The sequence below is a fragment of the Anarhichas minor genome, unplaced genomic scaffold, assembly GCF_050575085.1.
Source record: "Anarhichas minor isolate MPS153535 unplaced genomic scaffold, ASM5057508v1 ptg000018l, whole genome shotgun sequence".
NCBI classification, from domain to species: Eukaryota; Metazoa; Chordata; class Actinopteri; order Perciformes; family Anarhichadidae; genus Anarhichas; species Anarhichas minor.
Genome location: NW_027466464.1, coordinates 11,174,824 through 11,199,219, shown reverse-complemented (window position 1 = coordinate 11,199,219; position 24,396 = coordinate 11,174,824). Strand labels below are relative to the sequence as shown.

General features: G+C 46.2%; 1 protein-coding gene across 1 annotated transcript; it reads left to right on the top strand.

Moving 5' to 3' along the window:
- The first annotated feature begins 506 nt into the window (after positions 1–506).
- Positions 507–22,725, top strand: LOC142952984 (heparan-sulfate 6-O-sulfotransferase 3-B-like). The gene is made up of 3 exons (XM_076095032.1): positions 507–529; positions 8,652–9,194; positions 21,324–22,725. The coding sequence occupies exons 1-3, from the start codon at positions 507–509 to the stop codon at positions 22,069–22,071; spliced, it is 1,314 nt and encodes a 437-aa protein (XP_075951147.1). The 3' UTR covers positions 22,072–22,725.
- The last annotated feature ends 1,671 nt before the right edge of the window (positions 22,726–24,396 follow it).

The following is a 24,396-nucleotide window of genomic DNA, read 5'->3' as shown; positions in this document are numbered from 1 at the left end:
CGAGGCTAATGTTTGTTAACTCTTGCAGGTGCCGGCCCGCTCCCGTTTCACGCGACCAGAATCGGGCCGAGTGGAAGCGTCGGCTCGGCTCGCCGCATGCCCGACCGTCTTGAAGCCGGGGCGGCAATCCAGCACACAACTGCCCACCGGTTTTCATCTCAGACACTTTGTTGTCTATTTTCAACGAGGCGGTCGCAGGGGTCACAAGTGGTGAGTCAGCCTTGTGGGAAGGAGAGATGAAAAGAGCGGCGCGGCGGGGAGGGGAGAAAGAGAGAAGCATCCCACCGTTTCCTTTCATTGTCACCCTGTGAATGTTGCTCGGGTCAGAAGAGGTACCGGCGCCAACGAATTATATACAGCAGACAAATGACGAGGCTCGCGCTGAATTTCTTCTTGTCCTCCCACTGAGCTACCGAGGCTCTATAGGGCAAATCATCAGCAGCACAGCAGCGGGGCCTTTGGAGGAAACACAGGTAATGGAGATCGAATATGTGGAGGGAGCGATGATGAATGTGCTCATGGGTAGGAAACTTAACTCAGACTTTACTCCGAGACAGCACCAAACCCCTGCACGTTGCCTCCGCGCATCCGATGGATGCACGTTTGTACATGACAAGGCGTGGAAACTTTTTCACAAGGCGGCCATTTTGAACACATAAGAGCGCGGTGCGATTGGATCCGTCGAAGTGTCGCCTAAAATAAAAAGAAGTGTTTTTTGCTGTTGAGAACAGCCACACATGAAGGCGAGAAGTGATAGTTGTTTAAATATAATTGGACGATGCATTTTCGCGCAGTATATTTCCTGCCTTTAACATGTTAGCACCACTGCAATTAATCAATATTTTATGTCACCTGTTTGAAATTAATTTCTTTGGCAAGAAAGTAAAAGAGTGAAAAAAACAAGTTACATTTTTATTGTAACTTGAGTATTAATTCACAGGACAATTAGAGCACTCGCTGTACTGCTTTTAGAGTGTTTTAATGTGTTATACTGACTATGTTAATACCAACCTTCAAAGCAGACATGACTTGCACTTTATGAATGGGTAAGTCCCCCAAATGTAGCTGGGACCACGGCTGGAAGTCTTCTTTGTCGGGCCCTATTAGAGGCTAAATGTTACTTTTGACAGTTTGAACAGATGAGGGGAGCGAGCAGAGAGGAGAGGAGATAACTGTCGCTCCTCTCCAGCTATGGCAGCCATCCAGCGTGGGCCTTCTTTGTATTCCGGGAGCGCCTCGGTTTTTGTATCAGTGGGACAAGAGAAGCACTTAACGTGACATTTAGAGATGCTCAGAGATTCTCTCTGGAGGCCGGGGAGGGGGGGGGCAATGATGTTATCGCAGACATGTGTTTTAAATGCCAGGAGGGGAGCTCTGCCAGAGAGCTTTGGCCACAAAGATAACAGAATAACCCGACCTCTGGTCTTGCACAAGTTCCGGGGCTCACGCTAAGCTGCGCCTGAAATGGTTTTTTCTCTTTTCTATCAGACGTGTTCTTTTGAGGCTTACAGAACAATCGTCTTAGATCGTACATTAGGGCTGCCGTTATCCTGAGGAAAAATCCACAAATGCACGGTGAATTTTAAGCAGTCGGCCACAGGATGGGCTTTGTGAGTGGGCGACGCAAGCTTACTGGGATTCTGAATCTTAACCAGATGGTCGCAATACACATCTTAGCAGTGGATCACAGCCATTTTTAAAGACTCTCGTGTCCCCTGAATCACGTCCAAAATCTCCTCGCCATGAATACCAGACTGAATATCTCATATTTATGTGGATTTATCCTGAGGGGACCTCCACAACAAGGCAGCATGCATATTGAACAGGTAAAGAAAGGTCAGTCTTCTGGTTCGGACGCTTGACTGATCGGTCATCGTTTCTGCGTGAAATGTGTTCAACTACGGCAAAAAGCTGTCACTGGACGTGGAGATTTGTCTTCACAGAGACACTTTGAAAGAAATATGCTTCATCGAACAAATCCATGTGAAAGAGCGCCTGAATATTTTGCAATTCATTTGCGCACCGCCCATCCATCTCGGACATGTATCTCTCTCGGCGCGGCCTCCGAGGGCATTTGTACTTGTGCACAAAAACGCTGTTGACGCAAGGTCGGCGACTCCGCCGTAGCGCCGATAAATCAGGCAGGGAGCTGCGGACGCGTGGAGATAGAGTTTAGGAAACAAGGTTAGCCATTCATCACGAGAACATCCTACCGACGGGTCCAGGAGAACTTCCGCGGACTCGTTTCCCCCCCTCAGATTGTGGCCCTGATTCCGTTTGCTCTGCGGTAACGCCGCCTCTCGTCTTGGAAACGTTAGTCATCCATCGCCCTCATCATATTTTACCATCGTCATGAAACGCTCCCCACGTGCATGCATTCTATGCGTGTTTACTCGAGGAGGAATAATCCACTTGTGCATTTTCTCACCATCCGAGGGCCCCCCTATATAGCCCTAACCCTAACCCTAACCCTAGGCCGACTTAAGGCTTTGATGTTTGGTTGTCTCATGCAGTTACCTAAGCAGCTTGCCATAACCGGCCTCCCAGAGACCCCCCCCCCCCCCGCACGCTTCTCCCCTATTTTCTGCAAAGTGTTTGGATTGCGAAAAAAGTATCCCTTTGAAGCCTTTCCTCGCCGCCTCCCGCAAAGGTGTTTTCTGCAGATAATGACTTCCTTCAACTCACACCTCAACGGAAGAGTGCAAATATTTTCTTTTTTTTTTCCCCCGACGTGTTTAAGTCTCGAGTACCCGAATGTTGTGACATGAATTTACCCGTAGAGGTGAGCACACATGGCAGATTTGGCGAGACCTCTAGAGGGCGGTTTCCAGCGTACAGCGGAATGCGTGATGGCCGAAATCGTGCTTAAACACTCTTCAAAGAAATTTAAATGAATATACTGAATGAATACTTTGACAGCAAAATGAGATGTACACGTGCCCCTTTCACAGTGAGTAGATCAAATCCAGGTTGTGAATGTCAGAATAAGAAACAGTGGCTCTATAAAGTCACGGTGTAAACAAACACGCACACCCCCCCCCCCCCCCCTCAAAAAAAGAAATCATCATACAGTCACATATTGGGCTTTCAAAAGATAGAAACGTCTTTTGACACAATTAGGTTCAAAGAGAGAAACACCATCCACAGACAGCTTCAGAACACATTGACCTAATTAAACTTTCTGATCCAGCATTACATGAGTGCTTTGGTGGATATGAGCGTCGCTGGAGAGGTACCGAACACGTTACCAAAGGCAGGAAGATAAAAAACTAAGAAAGCCTCGGCGACTGTCAAATATTCCGCATAGTTTTTTCTCTCTGCCTTGATCAAAACTCAAGTTCACGCACATCGATAATCACATTTAAAATTCAGCGTTTCACTTTGAACATTGTGTATCGCTCAGTCTGAGAAATGTGTTTGAAATGTTTGCTCAAGAATGAAGAAATGTTAATTAAAAGATATTTACCGGCGAGGTTTAGACAGTTCTTGCCCTTTAACGTCTTGTTATTCCTTTTTAAATCTGATTATTTTACTTGTTTATTCCCTTAATCGCCGCATTGAATCTCAGTACGCAGTACATTTATTCTGTCCTTGGGACAATCAGCATTAAAGCCTCCTCCTGAATCCGCCTGTCTAACATGTATTAGTGAGCAATGAATCTCTTTCAATCAATCCATCCACAGGTCAGTGGCCTGCAGTGTTTTAACTCCACCTTCTAGTATCTGCTCAGCTCGCTTGGAAGCTCGACTGAGGTGGAAGACCGGGTAGCAGGTATTATTCAAAACTTTTGCTAATGGAAAACCAAAGAAAGAGCGAGTTGAGTAAAGCCGTGCAATACAAAAGGAAATGTGTCATTAGTTCCACTTTCCCCCTCAAAGCTGCCGCACTCCTGGCTGCAAATGGTAATATTTGTTATCAGGTGGACTCCTACCTAAAGAAACATACAACAGTGGTTTCAGTGCAGGTTTGATAGACTGGTGCAATGAGAGTCAAACACCAGGGTTTGACTCTCATTGCACCACGATCTGAAGGAAAAGTGTGAAATTGGTTTCCGTAATTTGACACAAGGAAAGAGGCATACTCAAAAGTAGGATTGAAAGACACATAAGTGTGCTATGTTTGGCAATGAAATTGCACGGCAGTGTCTAAATGAATCAGTGCAGCCAGAAAAAGGTGACCTTAATATTGGGGTACATGCTGCAATAAAGCTTAACGAGAGGAAATTACAGTAATTTCCCCTCCGACAGTCATTCAGCGGCTTCAATCAACATCTGCTGGAAGGGACATGCATGCCCTGTTTCGAGGGGACAGTAAACATCTATCAGTGCTGATGGTAAGGACAGAGAAGCTGATCGGGCCGCGGCAAGACACATCACCATCAACCCCCAAAGCTTCAATTACCTGCTAGAAAATGCAGATTGTATCGCAGGCCTCGTCTCCGATGTCCTCGCACTGTAGTGGAGTGCAGACAAATGTGGGTTATCCTCTGCCGAGCTGCCGAGGTGCACAGCAGGGGCCGACAGCTTCCTTTTCATGCGGGCCCAAGTGGAGAGTGTCCCATTTGATTAAGCGTTTTGGATGGTGGCTGTGGTGGGGGCCCCGAAACATGTTGGCGTGGTGCCGTCTCCGCAGTGCGGGTCCACAGGCCTGCTGGTTGGATCCCCGTGGCGGAGAGTTCACAAATCTTCAGTCACTCGCGCCACATGCAGCCGAGGCAAGCGGCCAGAGTTATCGGCTTCACTGAAACCAAAGACGCTCTATGGCATCTAATAATACGATTTACAACCCGAAGCATTCAATCCTGCAAATAAAGAAAGTACATTTCTACCGATAGTGCAGAGCAAATGGAGCAAATGACTGCTGAGACGTTACGTTTGAATGGATTATCAGATGGAGGTCAATAAAAGGTACACAACGTCTACCTAGAATAGCTGGATAAACACTTGTTTAATCAGATAGAACTTAAAAGTGACTACTGACAGCCATCTCCACCCTTGTTTGAACTAACCTGTGGAAGCCTCACAGGGGTGCTAGCATGGTTGTTGACTCTTAGCCTCGTTAGGGCCTTTTCTTTATTAATTATCTAACTACTGTATGAAATTTTGCAAAGAACATTTCTTCTTCATGGCCAATTCAACCAATCCAAACTCACATCGCCGGATAGTTTGCTGCTACTGTCTGGCGCCACTGAAAGAAGTGGTTCCCGATAAGCAGACTCCATGGTCATAATCAGCAACAGGTTGTCAGTCATCACAGACAAACAAACCCCAGCGGCAGCCAGCAAACTATCTGACAGAAGGTGGACCACACACACACACACAGAGGAAATTAGCCAGAAAAACTGCAGCGACAGCTGACAAACCACAGCAGGTGATCTGCCCATTAAATGCGCGGGGACTAATGAGGTGGCGAGGAAGCAGGGCGAGCAGTCAGGTGACGATCAGGTGATCAGTGGGAGTGTAGTGGGCAGGTGAGGCGTGACAGGAGTCTGACAGGACAGTTGGCTCACGGAAAACACAGAAGAGCAGGAGGCGGACGAGGCAGGGGTGGACGAAGGAGCCGCCGTCACCATGACAGCACGCGCCACCATCTGCACACTCTGCAGATACGACAGCTTGTGCGGAGCACATCTGCATGCCTAAAGGCTTCGTTTTCACACGCGCTCGGCCTCCACCTGTAGATCTGATAATGATGATGTGAGCAGATTATAGGCTGCAGAGTTTTGTCACATTTAAGCACGTAAGTGTAATGCATTGTTAACACGATTCATTTTGTATCATCTTCCACACTTTGTGCGTGTTTATCCTCATTTATATTCCACTCTATGACCTGGAGGACTTGCAGCAAGAGGCAGATCTATCTTGAGGCTGTTGAGTTTTGGGGATCATTTTTCATTCTGTGCAACAAGCAGCTGTGGTCCCTCACACTCCTTTCTTTTCTTTTTTTCTCTTTAAATGTCCCCCCCCCCCCCCCCTCCATTTGCTTTCCTTAATAGCGTCTCGGGATGCTCATTTGCGAGAAACATTCAGCTCTCCAGAGGTCCAACACGTGAGCTTCCCTCCACATCATTTTAAAAATCAATACTCATTCCAGAAAATAATAAAATGACATGCACATCTGCATCAGATCGCTGTAAATAAAAACAAAAAAAACCACAGAAATCCCAAACCAATCCAATCATAATTTCCAGGAAGCTTCAGTTCCATTATCGGGAGCCCTATAGGACACTGCAGCAGCCGGCTGAATCAGCACTTTACCGGGGTCGTTTCTCATAAGGCTTGTGTAGAGTGAGCGTCTGGGACCTCGTAAATATCCCAGCTGCACAGCCAGAACAACACAAGTCTCGCTCCACTGCACAAGACATTAATGCAGACCCCCCCCCCATCAGGATTCCTGCACAGATTTTAATCAGCACGCCATTTGTCGATAGAAAAGGTTTCTTTTGCAAAAACCAGGACTGCATGATATCGTGTATGTGGAGGAGGCCTTACAGGTAAAGAGCATGCTGACACTGGATGTTATCATCACTGAGGCAAAAAAAACAACCTAATGTCCAGCAGTTCCCTTCTGCATGACCTTTTAGAGAATGAGATATGTGTATTGTGCTGAGACTTACAGATTCTGAGACACAAAGAGAGGTGAGCCACAGGCTGAACTCGCATGCAGATTAAGTCAATGTCTATAAGCAAGGGGGCAAAGTGCAGGGAGGGGATTGAAAAGAATATACGCATCAGAGTGCATGCTGGTTAAATCCCTTGATGGAGGGCGTTTAAGGCAAACAAAAAAATAAAATGACAAAAGCTTTTGATCATGGGCTTACAGGAAATCCATTACCAGAGGGGCTGACATGCCTTTAGTCCGAGTCTGCGGTGGACATACAGAACTGTGGATTCAACTGCGTCACGTGTTTGATTCTGTCGGTGTCCATAGGAAAACCTATGTGGGATGATGACGGAATGGAAGGCGCGCGCACACGCACACACACACACACACACACACACACACACACACACACACACACACACGATGCCAATTATTGACTTGACGTGTTGGAAACTGTCCATGGTGCTGAAATGACTCGCCGCGCTCGCCTGAGGATTTAACTCGTTCCTGTCGGCCGCACGGTGACTGCAATAACAGAAGTGATGTTTGTCACACCGCGGAGCCCCACTTACAATAATCTAACACACATATATATTGAGTTATTAAAGCCATACCTCGTGAGCTGGCGCTCAGCAGATACACTATTGTGTACAAAGGACCTGAGCGCTTTTATTACAGTCATTATTAAAATAACACCATATAGAATAAACACACACCGCTGTGTTTGATACTGATATGGGTAAGTCCACTGTGTAATATCAAAGGCGCACATGTGGCGAATATGAATTTAATAATACAATAAAAAGAAAAGCAAAACATCCCTTTAAAATCACGTTTTATATAATTTCCGCTTTAACTCCCACACGTTTCCGATATTATCGGAATTAGTGATTTTTCCGCCAGCAGTCGTTCCAGGCCGCTCAAATTGCCAGTGTGATTAGAGATGCGGTTGCGTCACCGGCTCGGCAGCCGGGACAGATGACTGGCGCAGATGTAGAGTCAAGCCTGCCACAACAACAACGGAAATTAGTTTTATTTGTCCGTCTTCAAAATAAAAGCAAGCCTCTGCGCGAAAGGGTTATTTCAACTCCCAGCTGAGTTTGGTAAGTTCTCCTCTCTGGTTAACGGGGTGATGTGCATGCCTATAGCAAGTATAATTTAGGGATAGACACTGGAGAAGCAATGACATTCAAGCACAGTCATATCATGCAAGACCTAACAATAAGGGGTTCTGGGTTGATTATTAAGACTTGAGTTGGCTCTGCCTTTTTTCATGGACTAGAATAATGGTGTCAAGTTAAAAGAAGCATTTAAACCAAATTGGGTATTTTTATTTTGTGACAAAAATAAAGTAGGTATAAATAAATTGATTTAATTGCGTGATTAGTGATCAACACGGATATGTTCACCGGGGGCTGTAAATAAATAGTTGTGATCTACTGCTTTTAGAGATTCCATTTATTTTAAGTTGATGGTTGTTGACATGCGTGTTCTTCTTTCTGATTGAACCGAATTGAATAAAGCTCGTCTAATTAGAGCTCGCCCTAATCCTATTTAAAGCAGTTAAACGTCGCAATAGGTTGGTAGAGATCTTATTTTGAAAGCATTGACCGGAAGTGACCGTGTGTATTTCGTCTAACCTGTCGCTTGGTGCTCCTGGCTCAGATACCGATCAGCAGTCGGCTCTGGCAGGACAGCCGAGCCCGAACGCTCCTCGCGCGGGGATGTGCCGTTTCGCTCTTTAATAAAAAATTGTCATTTGCACGCGAGCAACGCCACCAGTTTGATATTTTTAATGAAAAAATGATGCCTTAATGTTTTAGGAAATAGCCTTTAACTGAATGCGTACAGTGCGACAGCTTCAAGTTTGAGAAGTGGACCCGTTCTCGTGCGGGACGAGGCCAGTCGAAGCTGCCCCGCAGGAAATCACTCTTGCGCGTGGCTTAAACTGCAGCTTTTTTTAACTGATAGGAGCGCCACGTAGTTTAAAGTGAGGCGGCAGGATGAGACGAGGGGACATCACGTTACCGTGATTCACAGTTTCCCACCATGGAGGAGAAGTTCAATAGACTCATCTTCATCCCCATTGCGGCGGTGCTCTTCCTGATGATCGGCTACCAGTACGTGTGCCCGGCGGACAGCAACACATGCTACTTTAGAAGTGCCGACAAAGGGCTCTACCAGCGGTACTCGTCGGGGTTCGAGTTAGTTTACACGGAGCCGGAGTTGGACGAGGACCTGCCCTCCAAAATCACGTCCAAATTTAACTTCACGGCGCGGGACCTGGACAGGCACGTCGACTTCAACATCCGGGGCGACGACGTGATGGTGTTCCTCCACATTCAGAAGACCGGCGGCACGACGTTCGGGCGGCACCTGGTGAAAAACATCCAGCTGGAGCAGCCCTGCGACTGCATGCCCGGCCAGAGGAAGTGCACCTGCCACCGGCCCGGCAGAGCCGAGTCGTGGCTCTTCTCCCGGTTCTCCACGGGCTGGAGCTGCGGGCTGCACGCGGACTGGACCGAGCTCACGAGCTGCGTGCCCGTGGTGATGAACAAGCGGGACAAGAAGAGCGCCCAAAAGAACAAAAGGTGAGGGGCGACCTGCAGGACAGGTGTGGTCAGTACGTGGGCGGCCACTCGTTCATTAATAATCGAATAAAATTAATTGACTCAACTCATTAGCTCATTCACTCATTCATATGTTCACGAGGGGATCCTCTCGTTTACTCAGTTTTAAGGCTGTTCATTCACTACTCACTCATTTCTATTCACACTCAAAGATCCAATATTTAATATTAGGTCACTCACTCATTCTGTTGCACTTATTCACTCCCTCACCTACTCACCCATTCCCTCACACCTATTCACTCCCTCACGCTTATTCACGCCTTCATTTATCACTTACTCAATCACAATTATTCACTCACTCACACTTATTCACTCCTTCATTTATTCACTCCCTCACTCATTCAACTACACTCATTCACTCTCTCAAGTGCGTACAAAACTACTGAGCAGTATTCACTCACAAAAGACTAATGAGTTATGAGAACGCACTAACACAGAATCCAGAGAGTAATTGAAATGATCAGTCGATTAATTGATTAATCAATTAACAGAAAATGAATGGATGACAATGTCCCTGATGGGCTGTGAGAGGCACCAACACGGGAGGCGTTCTGTCGGTAGATTAGAGCGAGCTGTTAAGCTTCTTCTGCTCACCTCGAGGCTCTAAGTCAAAAGGTAACCGGATTTTTTTCCTGGAAACCGATTTCTCTCCGGCTTTCGGCTTTCTTTGTCCGCCGTGTGTTCTTATTGCCCCCCCCCCCCCACACACACACACACACTGAAGGTCTGTGTCAATGTGTGCTGTAATTACAGAACCAATACAGCCAAGCTTAACGGAGTAAATCACTTAAGAAGGACAGGGTCCTCTGAGGTGTGCCGTCCGCGCGTTGAAGCCAATTTGCCGTGCAGTTGGCCTAGAGGGCAAATCTCCATATGTTAGGGTTAAAGGGGGGAGGGGGGAGGGCGGCAACTTCAAGAACCCTTCCAATCCTTTAACTGTCCTCAGTGGCTGCCATCAGACTTACTTTAACCCTTTTTAAATAGTTTTGACGAGGCGCCTCAGAGCCATATCAGCACTACGAGCGAGTCAACAACACTCCAGTCAACACTTGTCAGCTCAATACAATCAAACCATCCGCACGCATTACCGTCGCCGCACATCGCAGACACGAGTCGCCCGCGTTTATTAGAGGGCCTCGTTTCCACTCGGGAGTCAGAGAGAGGTCAGAGGTCAACGCGGCTCCCGAGGAGCTTTGGGGATCCGGCATCCAGCCACTGAGAGAACACATCTTGTATCCGCTGCGTTCAAAGGCACCGGTTAAGATGTTGGAACGTGCATGTTTCTTTAATTAACTGTGCTGCTCAGGATCAATGTTGGGCAAGTTACTCAGGAAGTGTAATAGCTTTTTACTCCTTTAAACGCTCATATTACTATACTTGTTACTAGGTAACAAAAGTAGTAAGTTACGTCACTCGTTCTATTACTTTCGCTGTAAATTCCTTGTTATTACAGTGAAGTCTTGTGTGCACAGTTGTCACATATGACCAGATGCACTCATATCTATATATATATATATATAGAGATAGATATATAGATAGAGAGAGGACGGTATCAAATTTGAGCCAAACGCACCATGAGTCATAACTCACTCTATACCCGTGATTTATGTCGAACGGGTTGTGAGTCACAACTCATCAGCAGCCGCAAATCTGTCACATTAGCTCCTCATTTCCCGGAGGCAATGCCTGCTTGATTTTTCCGCCCACACACCGGCAAAAATCCAGACGTATGAAAATATCAGGGGGCCATCGGAATGGGCCTGGAAAATAATAAGACGGTGGAATTAAGCGGAGCCCTCCTGTCGCTTCACATTCAAACGGCTGGACGGGGACTACGCAGAGCTTTTATTCCGTGTTGCCCGCCGGGTTTCATGCCGCGGTTCGGGTCGGAGCTGAAAGGTCCTCGTCATGTCACTTTGGGCGATGACGCCGCTCAGTGATGGAGGAGTTTGTGCCACGGCATGTTACTGCTCCGCTTAATGCAACGTATAATGCAGCTCTGATCCATTCTGTAAGATCACTCCAGAATGCAAAATCACTCTTTGGTAGATTTGCGTGTGTTTCAGCCTTTTCTTATAGGAGAAGTTAAGATAGATTAGTTGTTTTCCATTATATATTGATATATATATGCATGTATAATCCCAATTGCTTTCTACTGTACTTGGTACCAGAAGTCCAGACATAATCATTTAGTTTTCCAGGCTGATGTATTTTATAAAAGCACTCAGAACATTCTTTCCTAGTCGGATTGCGAAACACAATCCGGATCAGTAAAGGCATGCTCTGAAGGATGACTCTCGTCTTATGCAAGTCGTATATAGCGACGGGAGCGCAGACGGTCAGGGGTCAAACATCAGGAGAATGGATGACGCCCACACCTATCTCAAGGCTACTCAGGTAACTAAATGAGTCATTTAAATGGAGGCATAAAGAGGTACATTAACCTATGTTTCAGCAAAAAGCATACCCTCTAACCATGTCCACATATCTTTACTGTAATTAGAACTTTGGGTTTTATTATTTCGTACCACATTAATTCTCTCAGGACCGGTGAGAATTATGTTGTGACGCTCTGGTATGGTCACCAGACGGGTTGGTATGGCTACCGGCTCTAGTTTTCTTAAAGCTCAGCGAGTGATTCATTATGGGAGCTAGTGGGCATTGAAACACATCAAATCAGAGCAATTGGTTGAATTTAGCTCTTGCACATTTATAAAGGAGAACCACACTCAGACTTATAACCTCGCCTCCTGTAGGGTTTTTCTTTTGTTCGCTCCTTCCTTCCTTCATTCATTCACTTCATCTATCAATCTGCCCTCCCACTGTCTGGCAATTTCCCTCCTAATACGCAAACTTCAGCGAGTAGCACGTGGTCGGTTCGAGTGGGTTCTGGTCAGGGGCTCCTGCAGGGCTTTGCTCGCGGCAGGAAATTGCAGCAGCTTTCGCAACGCAGCGGGCTACGAAAATGCCGCGCGGACCAGACGCGCTTCTATCGCCCTGCTGCCCCGTTTGTCCACGGCAGCCGGCCTCACACTGAGCTTGTCAGAGAGCGTAACCTCATTACTGACCTCATTATTCCAGATTAGAGCAAAGAACGCAGACCGGCCGGCAGGCGGATCAGCCAGATCAGCCAGAGTCTAATTAGTTCACAGTTAAGGTGGTTTTAGCTATTCGTTTTGTAATGGCACTCGATTGCTGGTGATAATGACACTAAAGGCATTCAAATATGCAGGAAGTTGACGAGGTTTAGTACTCAAAAAGGGATGGTGAGAGAGATGATTTTATCTAAATGCAGTTTTTAAGATATGGGGTTTTTAGGTTCCTAATGCTAAACCATGTTTTACTGAAATTCTTGGGAAAAACATCCGGTTTCAAGTTTTTGACATTAATCTTCCCTTACAGTCGCAGTGAGTCGGTTTAAATCCTCAACCAAAGAGAGCTATGCACAGAGATTTCAGAGAGGGATGCATATTACTGAGAAAATGTGTTCAGCTTGAAACGGAGAACATTCCTTAAAAACGCTTGAGGCGTAGCGCTGCCCTTTTACTGTCAACGTTGCTTTTGACTACAGTGTCAGTCTCGAGGCTTACACGTCAAGTTAATTCAAGCTGCTGACAGCCACGCATTGTTCTAAAAACCCAGCGTGACAAGAACGCTGATTGACAAAAAAAAAAAAAGTGACCTTCAGTCGCCAGAAGTCACTCAAACTGCTCCCAGTGGATCTGCGGTGCCTTAAAAAGTGAGACTATAGAACCTCTTAAGGATGAAATAGCACATTTTTCCTCTAGCTAATGAAAAGTTGCGTTCACAGGCAGTCAGTAAAACGCACCCTTTGCTCAATTCAAACCACTCAGGGGTTTTGCTGCTACGGCTTTACTTGGTCTGGTAAGGTGGTTAAATGTTAGGGACTACCCGTTGTTCCGACGGCCCATTGTTCCGTAACCCCAAAAGTCTGAAAAATGTGTCCGACAGCCCGTTATCCCGAAAGCAAACGGCCATTGTTCCGATGGCCCATTTCGCCGAAAATGCATAGTCTCCATGCAACAAACAGAAGCACGTGGTTAATTATCACGCAGACCGTCACAATTAGTTTTTCCTGCTATGGCGAAGGCATGACTCGCTCTACTCTGCCTCCGATTGGCTAGTACGCATTACCTTTGTTGGCATGAGGAGTAAGATCGGTTGTTGCAGGGAGCGTGTGCATTTTTGGAGAGACGAGCCTTCGGAACAACGGGCCATTTTTCGGACTATTGGCGTTACGGAATAACGGGCCATCGGAGCAAAGTCATGGCACCTAATGTTAGCTAGTGTTAGCAAACCTAAGATGAATATTCCTGTATGACTGACACTACAGTTTGTAATGCTCCACATGTTAGCTAAAGGCTAGTATTTTCCCATAAATGTTGCTTGTTGCCAAAAAAGTTACCTCGTCTCACTTTAAGCAAACAAAAAAGAGGCAGAAGTTCTTATACTGGCATGTTGGATTCTGTGCATTTAAGCAGACAGTCTGCTTTTCACTGAAGTTCTGATTCGTCACTTCTTGTGGGTGGAAAGGTAGTACAGTACCTGACACCAGAGGTATATTTTTGGCAAAGGGTGAACGTAAGGGTCTTTTGGGAGCTGTGATGTGGGCCGATAAAGTATGAAAGTCTCTTCAGGTACCTTTTATTTGTAGTTTTCGTCAACGCTTCCTATCCTTACACAACACTGGCTTACCTCTGTGTGAGGAGGCCAAGGCAATGACGTCAAATGTCTGCTAACGACGTATAGACGTGACGTGAGCTCATTCGTGAGCGTTACAGTTTGTCTATTCACACTCATGACTCAGCATATCAAACCCATGGGATGTATGGACCCTTTAAAATTGGTTTGTCTTCAGGTTTATTAGCTTTATCTGTAGATGTACAGTATTAGTCTATTTGAATTTAAAGCTAAAGCTTATTATACCCTTAAATTGAGAGCTATTTGCTTTCTTATAGAGCGTTCGATGAGAAGACTGATGCTAACTATGAAGCTACAGTTAGCAGCTGGTTAGCTTACAAGGACGACTTGACGCAGGGGGAAACAGAGCCTGGGGCTATCTTATCAATTTGTTTTGCTTTCTAACTGCCAAGACATGTCTGTACTCGAGTGTGAATTCAATAATGAATTGATAATGATTTCTTAAACCTTGCTCTGCCAACACTGGTGGATTTTAATGTTCTGTTCACAGCGTTTGTTGAAAGTTATACACACATCCTGCTAGTAATTACCACAATGTTCCCATGCGGAAACATTTTGTAACATAAGGTGCATCTGGTTTCCATCTGGTTGACTTAGTATCTCCAACTCATGAGGACATTTCTCAAAATGATCAGATAGGCAAACTATCACATTATTTTTAATTTGAATTGAATTAAGAGGGGGGAAAAGACTGAAGTAAGGGAAGTGGTCCTCCATAGGACAGGTGTCATTGTAAAATGTTTTAATCACAGAGCTTGATTTTTAATTCTGATTGTTTTATGACTGTATAGTGAAATAAAGGATCACGTTACTCGTGTGTCGTTTCTTAAACCAAACCCCTCAGAGCACTCCCTCCACGACACTGAGCAGCTTGTTGTATTCTTGTGAGAAATTCAGAGGATGTCTGTAATCTCCACACTCCTTAGGGGGATTAGGGGCAGTCGAAGACAGGTTTTATTATAGGGGGGGGGGGGGGGGGGGAATTAATCCAGAACTCCAGATTTATACGGAAACCTGTCGGCTGGATTGGAGATTTATTTTCACAGTGCAACAGTGCATTTGTTAAAAGAGAAGAAAAAACATCAGAGGGAGGAGGCCTCTGCTAGACGGGTCGTTATGTGCCATCCATCAAACCGCCTCATGGCTGCTGCTTTTGTGCCGTCAGACTTTTTTTCTGGATACAAGCTGTAAAGTCGCTCTCTCGATTTTCAAGAAGACTCAATGCCAAGATGCTGCAGGAAAACATACAAACACCGCGTTGGAAGCGGCCTTCACATATTGCTTAAAAAGTGGTTTGCCTTTCAGTGGTTTGTGTGGGTAGATGTGACCTTTGCAGAGCAGTCTCTCATTCATCCTTTCCATATCCACATGGACCGAAAGGACTGGCTGACACCTCGCAAAGCTGCAAAGATTAAGATGTCAAGGAAAGGTTAAGACGCTAAAGCTGCACGCGGAAGGTTGCAGTGTGCGTGGACGAACACTACGCACGTCGTGGGTACCTTCAAAACAAATAAATACAAACAAATAACCTCTGGGAACTCCGGAAAAATGCAGCTACGTGAAATAAGTTTTTACAGGAATACAGATGGATGATTCTGTCCCTTAGAAGAAGATGATTTCGCATTGAATACTCTGCGGGGTTTCATTTATGTCGGCTGCAGCCCCTCCCAGAGTCTATCGCCTAATTTTCAGCAAAACCACATCTTCACACCCTCGCCTGCCTGGACACCTCGCGTTTCCGGAAGCGCGCTCGGTTCCCTCGTCTCCGCATCAGCCTCCCTGGGGCTTTTTTTTCCTCTCCTTTATCGCCTAAAATAGCATCTCATATCTGCAACCGATGAAGATCACAGTCTCCTTGCTCATCTCGTCTCTCCTCACACTCTGCACAGATGTATCTATCAGGTGATTCTACCCGCCGATGCTCCCCATGAGTGGGTTGTGCTATTGACGGATCATTTAGGCCTGAAGGAGAGAGTGTTTTTTGCGTGTATGGGCTTGTCTGGCGGTGATCCCGCTGTGTCGCAGATGGGGACCGGGTTCATTTTGCCTGTAATTGGCACACAAAGATGAAATTAGAACAGAGAGAGAGAGAGAATCAGAGGAGTGAAAATCCCGCTTGACCTCTTATTCTGGAGACTGATATGATGAGATTCAGCTCCACTCTTGATAGCATCCCCTTTAACACGCAGACCTGCTGTTCCTGAATCGGTGCCCTCGGACATCCCTCTTTCATTCATCTAACTGCCAGCCTCGTTCACTTTTTGGGGGGAATTTGAGGCCCTCTGCTGTGTTTAGCAGCTCTTTCCATTTGTTACTTCTGCTCCTCTGTAATTGCCCAATCCCCCGCAGTCGAGTTGGCCTTGCTGAAAAATCGAAGCAGGCTGATATTTTATCTGATTTTCCACTAAATCTTTCCTGGTCTGATGGCTAAAGTTCTCCCTGTATAGAGGCTCATTCAACACGCCACTGCAAACAATCTAGGAAGATATTTCTATCTATTCTGCGTTCTATGACCGCATCAGAATGCTGTTTGACATTCAATTCTCAAGGTAGTACCCTGTATATTCAAATGCATTAAGCGAAACAGCTTCCCCAGTCTGTTGCATTTACATGTCAGCACGCTCCTTTGGTGTCAGAAATATAAAAAAGGAATCCGTCAGTCCTCTCATCAAGGCGGGCCTTCAGTCCGGACGTCAATCCCTCTGCACCATGTACTGGAACCTGGCTTTCTCCCCGGTACGGTAGGGGAACGAGTGAGTGACGTCCTAACTGAAGACCCACCTTGATGAGAGGACTGACGGATTGCGTTTTCATTTTGACACCAGTAGAGCTGGTGACAATCATATCCCCCTTCTAACACTTTCCATTTCAAACCAGTGAGGAAAGCACAGGATATGTTGCCATCATGAGTCGTGAAGATTGACTCAGTTAAAACCCTTGAATTTACATAAACAGAACTTCTTTTTCAAAGTGTTAAAACCGGCATTAACTGATTTCCTATGAACAGTTAACACAGAGCGACATTAGCATTCACTTGAAATGTTCACTATTCACTCTTTTAGCTTTATTTCTACCAACTCCTAAAGCTAAATATCCGTTTATGTTCACCAGCGTTGTCTGCTGTTTGGACTTTGCCACCACAGCTGGAAACGACACTATGAAAGCTGTGAGAGTGAACCAAAACAATAAAGCCTTTAAACAGAAACAATCTGCTGAAAGACGCTAAAACGCTGAGATGAAGGGAGTTTGGTGATGATTCCCTGTGAACGACACCTTCTACATCACACAGTCATTTGATCCATTGTCAACAAAATAATATCATACGGATCAGCTTTAAACACATTTTCTTATCTCATGTATACACATATTTTATAGTTTTATAATTACATGTAGGATATTTTTACAGTGTTCTTTTAGCTGCTGATGGCATCAATTATCTTCTGTTCGACTGAGAAATGTGCATGAAGCTGTTATTTTCACACAAAGGAGCATCCGACAAATCATTTCCTTCAGATAGTAATTAAACCGTGAACGCAACGGTTGCGGGTTCCCTTGTGGGCACAGAAACACCTCCGTCTGTGAGAGTTATCAACACCCCGACTTCGGTGTGGAGTCGACGTGCAGTCGACGTGCAGTTCCCATTGGAACAGCGCGAGGTGGAGCGACGCCATTCTTCAGACACGCCGCAACGAAAAGCAACTTGAAAACACATCATGTATATACAATTTGAAATAAAGACTAACTAAATAAGATTGCCGTCGATACAGATGGGCTGCTTCGTCAGCGGCATAAATAGTTTCCATCAAGGCTTTTATCATGAGCCTGACTGTGTCCTTGATGGTAGGGAGTGAATTAACAAGGCAGATATCGATCGTTTGCTGCGAGTTTCCTCTGTAGCTGTTTGATGGTGATTTAGAGAGAGAGAGAGAGAGAGAGAGAGAGAGAGAGAGAGAGAGAGAGAGAGAGAAAGAGAGAGAGAGACCGATCAATAGTGTTTGCAGGTCTGCTGTATGGAGAAAGGTGACACACAGCGAGAAGGTCATGAACGAGGCGTCGGATTGATCGGTGGCAGAATGCGACAAGCTGATTTAACTTTACCTTCTGGAACAACCACGCATGATCGCACGCGGTGCGTGTTGCCGGAGATTGTGCCATTATGTGGCAGAATCAGCGTCTCGCGCGTTCACTCAAACCTCCCTGAGAACATTAGATTTTGGGCGCGATCGATCAGGGAATCCGAAAACATCGAAAGTGTTCCCACTTTGTCCCGTTCAGGCCTGAAAGACTTGAAAGCCATTTAGCAGAGAGCTTAGGCACTGGCGTGGAATAAACCGGGCCGAATGGCAGATGATGTTTGAGAGATGGATGGTGGACAGGGCTTGTTTTCAGGTCATCAAATAACCTCGTCGACCAACGAACAGCTATAGGCAGAAGGCAACGATGGTCTCAGCACCGTTTCTTCTTTGGACATGCAGGGATTTGACAAGAACACTTAATCATTTAGAAGCACCTGGACATTTAAAGCTGCAGTAATCCATATTTCTATATAAATAATAGATCAATGTGTAATATGAAGGGTGGGGGTCACTTTTGGTTATGAACCAATTACAGGTCTTAAGAAGACATCACATTTTTGGATGAGATGTTTCTATTGGAAACCCATTTTTGCATCAGAAGGGATGGATCAGGGATCAAATGCTCGTGCCACTTCCTGTTCCCTGCATGAGAAACCCTCAGCCACTCATCTGAGAGTAATTACTCCCGACCTTCACAATCTGAACCCGGCTTCTGTCCCTGACACGAGTAAGAGGAGAGCTTTGACATTTGCTGCTCTTTATCAATAGGTCACGATGAAAGCGCAGACGCGGAGAGGCGGGGCTGCGTGGACATTTATCGATCCGGGCTGTCTCGCGGTTAGCTGCACGGGTAGATGATAGGCACGGGGAGGAGGAAAAGACTGAGCCGCTTTCCAGGAAGTACAACAAAGGGTCCGCTTTGAGAGGCGCTTGTGTGCGTGTCCATTCATCTAGCGCTGTCCGCTCAACCCGGCAAAGATGGCAGGGTAATTCACTTAGGTTCCACTGTGGATGGCCATTATCTCCGGGTGGCGGGCCTGTCTGCGGGTGTGTTCCGCCATGATATCATCATGGCACTCACTTAAGTACATATCACTCCTGATTGATGGCATCTGCCGTCTGGCAATAAGTGCTAAATCGTGGACCTTTTAAGGCTGTTTAGCTGTGCACTCTCTGGTCGCTGGCTGCTGCTCCCTCAATCTAATTTCTCAGTTTAGCAAATCGAAACAATGGCAGCTGCTCATATTGTCAAAGCGCCCGTCTTTACATCGAATACACAGCGGATTCAGAGCGAAGGGACTTAACTGATGGCGATCAATGCGTTTTAACAGAAGGTGTCGTGTTTGCGTGACGTACCTTTAATGGGCATCGGTGACGCTTCACGACATCCTTTCCTTTTATTGTTTCAATCCATCCTTTGCTAAAAATGTAATAGAAAAACGTTTTTTCTTGAGTCAAACAAAGGTCATTCTGCAAAGGGTCTCTACACAGGACTCAAATACGCATCTTGTAGATTTAACAGGTAAAGTAAAAGCACAACTTACTGAGAAGGGAGTGTGGCAACAGGCGGGTAGTCAGAAGAAGCAATCCAAACTGGCAAAAAGGCAGGTAAGGGATCATTAGTAAAGCAGGCAGGAACACATGGCAGCAGACAAATGACTGAAGGCCAGGTGCACTGGGGAGCTGACGAGGGAATGTGGAGCAGGTGTGCACAGATGTTAAAAAGGTGGCAACACACTGGGGACAACGGCTGGACAGGGAGGGGCCGTGTGAAAATGATTAGGGACGAAGCCGTGGTCAGAGAGATTCCCAAATGAAGATTGGAGTTCAGCCTTCTCTTGTGAGGTTTCTTATATATAAAGAAAGAGATCAAAATAGTTCGGACAAGAAGATGTCTTTCACGTTTGCTCGTAAAGGTGTGTTTAGCCGTGTGCAAAGGACAACATTGATGACTATATCAGGACTTTATTTTCTCATGATAATCAAATCAGAAGCGAATAGGACCGTTATGTCTGCATTGAGAACAGAACCATTATCTCTCACTAAGAGTGCTTTGTTTTTCCAATTTCCATATGCAATCACTGCATTATAACGATAATAGGCTGCAAGTTCAGCATCGCAAATTGCCAATTGTTCTTCAAATCAGTGCAGTGAGGTGAAACATGTAGACTGTGGTTGTTTATGGTTTGGATAGTTATTGACATGATCAGTTTTTCAGTCCGCCACGCTTTGCTTATAGCTTAGAGAGACTAAATAAGACTAAACACAGGGTTAAGTCCACCGAGACTATAACTCACAAGAGAAAATGTAACATACTGTTGGACAGAAGACAGAGGAACGAGAACAAGGGGAACTGTTCACTCCTGTAAAAAGGGTTGAGAAGAGAATTTTCCAGAGCAGCGTTGCTGTAAAACGTCCTTGCATGTGAATTCTTTATTTAACCTGAATTGAAGCTCCCAGGAAATAAACCGCAGCCTTGAGGAAAGAAATAAATAAAATGTTCAGCTTTTTCATCGGGGCTTTATATCTGGTCGGGGTCTGACATCGTGAGGTCACAGCGCACAAGACGAACATTTTCAATTTCCCTTTTATCTTTGAAAACGGCAGAAATTCTTCCCCGGCGCCGACTCCTCTAGTCACCTCGCCGCTACGCCGGTCACCTCTGAACTCAGCAGATAAGAGAGAGCCGCGTTTGTTGGTTGCAAAGGTGTTTTTTTTATTTTCCTCACAGCTGAGTTACGGCAATTTGTTTTGAAGCGTTGTTCGTGGCAGATCAGAGGAACACGAAAGGTGCCGGAGTGGAGGGAAAGAAAAGCCATTACCAGTGGAAGGCAGGGGCACGCTGCAGTGAGAAAAACAAAATGAATTACACATCTGCACGATTTTAAATGCAATACCTGCTAGGTCTGCATTGCTTTCTATGTCCTTCTCAAACAACCTCCCACTCAATCGATGGTGTTTTTCATTTAAACCCGAATCACACACTCTCAGTGCACTGTATATGCTAGGGGTGTCGCGGCTCTCCAAGAAAAAAGTTTAAAACATTACTCAAAGTGCAGCTGCAGGCTGCCGGTGTTATGTCGAAGTCTGTTCCCCTGTTGAATAGTGTTTCCCTCCTGGTAAATTGATGGCGCGTCCCTCTGTGGTTTAGTTTTAGGAGAGGGGAAACGCACATCGATGGGGAAACGGTATTCGACACCGGTAAGCTACACTGTGGCGTCTTTTCGGATGCGCACAAGTAGGCGGCTACTTAGACGCCTCATCTTATGTATCTCGTTTCCTGTCTCCGCAGGAATTTCTACTACATCACCATGCTGCGTGACCCCGTGTCACGCTACCTCAGCGAGTGGAAGCACGTGCAGCGAGGGGCCACCTGGAAAACCGCCCTCCACATGTGTGACGGCCGCCCGCCCACCCAGGACGAGCTCCCCGCCTGCTACAGCGGCGAGGACTGGACCGGCGTGCCCCTGGCTGACTTCATGAGCTGCTCCTCCAACCTCGCCAACAACCGGCAGGTGCGCATGCTGGCCGACCTCAGCCTGGTGGGCTGCTACAACATGTCGTCGGTGAGCGAGCTGGAGCGGGGCCGCGTGCTGCTCGCCAGCGCCAAGGCCAACCTGCGCAACATGGTCTTCTACGGCCTGACGGAGTTCCAGCGCAAGACGCAGTACCTGTTCGAGCGGACGTTCGGCCTGCGCTTCATCCGGGCCTTCACGCAGATCAACAGCACGCGCGCCGCCAGCGTGGGCATCAGCGAGAAGGTGCGCTGGCGCATCGAGGGCCTGAACGCCCTCGACGTGGAGCTGTACGAGTACGCCAAGGAGCTGTTCCTCCGGCGCTATCAGCACAACCGCCAGAGGCAGCACCAGGAGGAGCGCGAGAGGAGGTGGCAGGAGAGGCAGCAGAGGCAGCGGCTGCACAGGACCTATCTGGCGGAGCTGTGGAGACTAGGAGGAGGAGGGGAGGAAGAGGAGCAGATGAAGGCGCTGGAGGAGGTAGCCACCACAGAGGACTACAGCAGCCAGGTGGTGAGGTGGTGAGGACGCGGGAACTAAACGACACCGAACTAACTGATCGCTGTTGGACTCATTGCGCTTTACTCTCCTCTGCTGTGAATCTGCCAAAAACCTTCCCGCCCTCATAGCTCTCATGTCGGACTGCCGAATGGTGTCTTTCTATTTATGATGGATGTATTTGTCATGGCAACATTTTGTATTTTTTTTTGGTTTTTCCTTTCTTATGGGAATTTTTGGCAATGCAGTCGTGAATTGTATTTCATTTTTTCCCCCATTAGCCTTGAATGTTCTTCAAAGCTCACGATTAGTAGAACTGAAAAAAATTAAAAACACAAGGAAGGCCAATTTTTAACACGGTGAAAGACCCTGAAAGGACCCTCTGTGTCATGTTTGTGATCTCGCGCCGTGTTGATCAGTGAAATCTCGTAGTGACTCTGTGGTGTTCGGCTTCGTAAGAATATCAAAGCACAAACTTGGCAAAATAGTCTGCGGTGTCTTTTCTTTCCTTTCCTTTCTGACTGATTTAATAAGAAAGGCAATTTTCTCGCAGGAAATGTGTTCAATGAAAATAAATATGCAGCCTCCCGTCATGTAAATTTGTCCTTGATGGACTCTCTCTCTGGTCCGCATGTGTACACGGATGTGTTCTACCTTGCTCCCCCTGTTTTTTTTGTTTGTTTTCACAGCATGTTTTCACCATAAAAATCTGAAATCTTCATGCCGTGTGCCGACTTCTTCCACATCCACGCAGACACACCGACGCTCCGACCGCCGAGGCCTGAGAGAGGGCCGGTGCTCCTACGTCACAGAGACAGAGAACACTGGCCTTTCCACCATTAGGGCATTGATCACGGCCTCTTCGCTTCCAAATTGATCATTTAAAGTTCAATTGACAACAGAAGAAACCAATTGGCTTGCTGAATGCTTTCCCCTCCTAATAATCTGACAAACAAACAACTGCTTCAACACATTTCTACAGACACTAGGTGGTTCACATTAATGTCCCGTTCCCCGTGATGAGCACTTCCACCTATGTTTATTCTTTTTGCTCATGAGGAGGAAGATGAGGAGATCAGTCGAGAGGCAGAGAAGGAAACGGCTGTGTCCACAGACCAAAATAGCCCCTCCATCCCCAGCTGCATTCTACTCGCACAGCATGCAACAGAGAAAGATTAGAATTACATAAGCCTGCGATAATGATGCTGGATTTCACTTCTTCGCGCACTCATGCACACACAGGAGCAACAGACGCCTTAAAATGTTACATTAATTCCATCTCTTCTGTCAGAGCTGTGCTATTTGACGCGGCGTACCGATTGTCTTGAATTGAACCATAAACCGGGTAATGCGGCAGAGCGACACGTGGCACCCAGGATGGAGCGGTTTGCAGGAAGTGATCGACGAACAGTGCAACAGCTTCCTCTATGTTTGTTCTGGGAGGTCTCCGTTACATGAAGATTTTTGTTTTGCTCTTTAAGATTTGCTGTCGGTAGTGCAACGTTTTTTTAGATTCCAACCTTTTTGGTTCTTCTGTCGCCAGCCCTCACGGAGAGCAGCGTGCCGCCCGCCTTGTTAGCTCGTTGGGGGAAGGTGAGAGCATCTGCAGAGAGGAGAGCTCAGACGCAACCTCGGAGTCTTTCACAGATCAGTAGCTGCGGGAGGTGTCGGGCTGTAAAATCCGGGTTTATCACACTGTTGGGGGAGACAAACGCAGCAAACCATGATGATGGATGTCGTTTTAAAATTGCCAGCCATTTCTAAGGTATCGGGGAATCAGGAAATGGAAAAAATAAAAGAAAGGAGAAAAAAGTTAAATGATAAATTGAGATAAAGTGACCTTCCTCTCAAGGAATAAAATAAAATAAAGAAAAAGCATGGACCCTGAGGGAGTGGGGTAATGTTTAGGGAACAAAAACTCAGACTATCAGAGATTAAAGTCGTAAATTCACAAAAAAAATTACAAATTGATTGAAAAAAAACAGAAAAATTGTGTTTTTTTTGTCAAGTTACCAGATTGCTTCACTTTGCAAAAGTTGGACAGACGCCACCAGGAAACAGGGAGTGCCACACGCGCGTTATTGTGGAGGTGCAACAGTATGGAACATGTGATATCCTTGCAATACGTTTTATATTGCGTTGTAGTTCCTGACGCACAAAAGTTATCGCCCGATCCTCAGCTTGATGCAACTTTGCAAAGTAAAGCCGTTTTTTTTATTCTTGTCAATTTAGCTTTTCTCGTAAATTTACGACTAAGTTTCTTCTCGGGATATCACTCCCTTCAATGGCCCTCATGTATATACGTTTTATAGGATTATCAATACAACTCAGTAACAAATACAGAGGGAACAT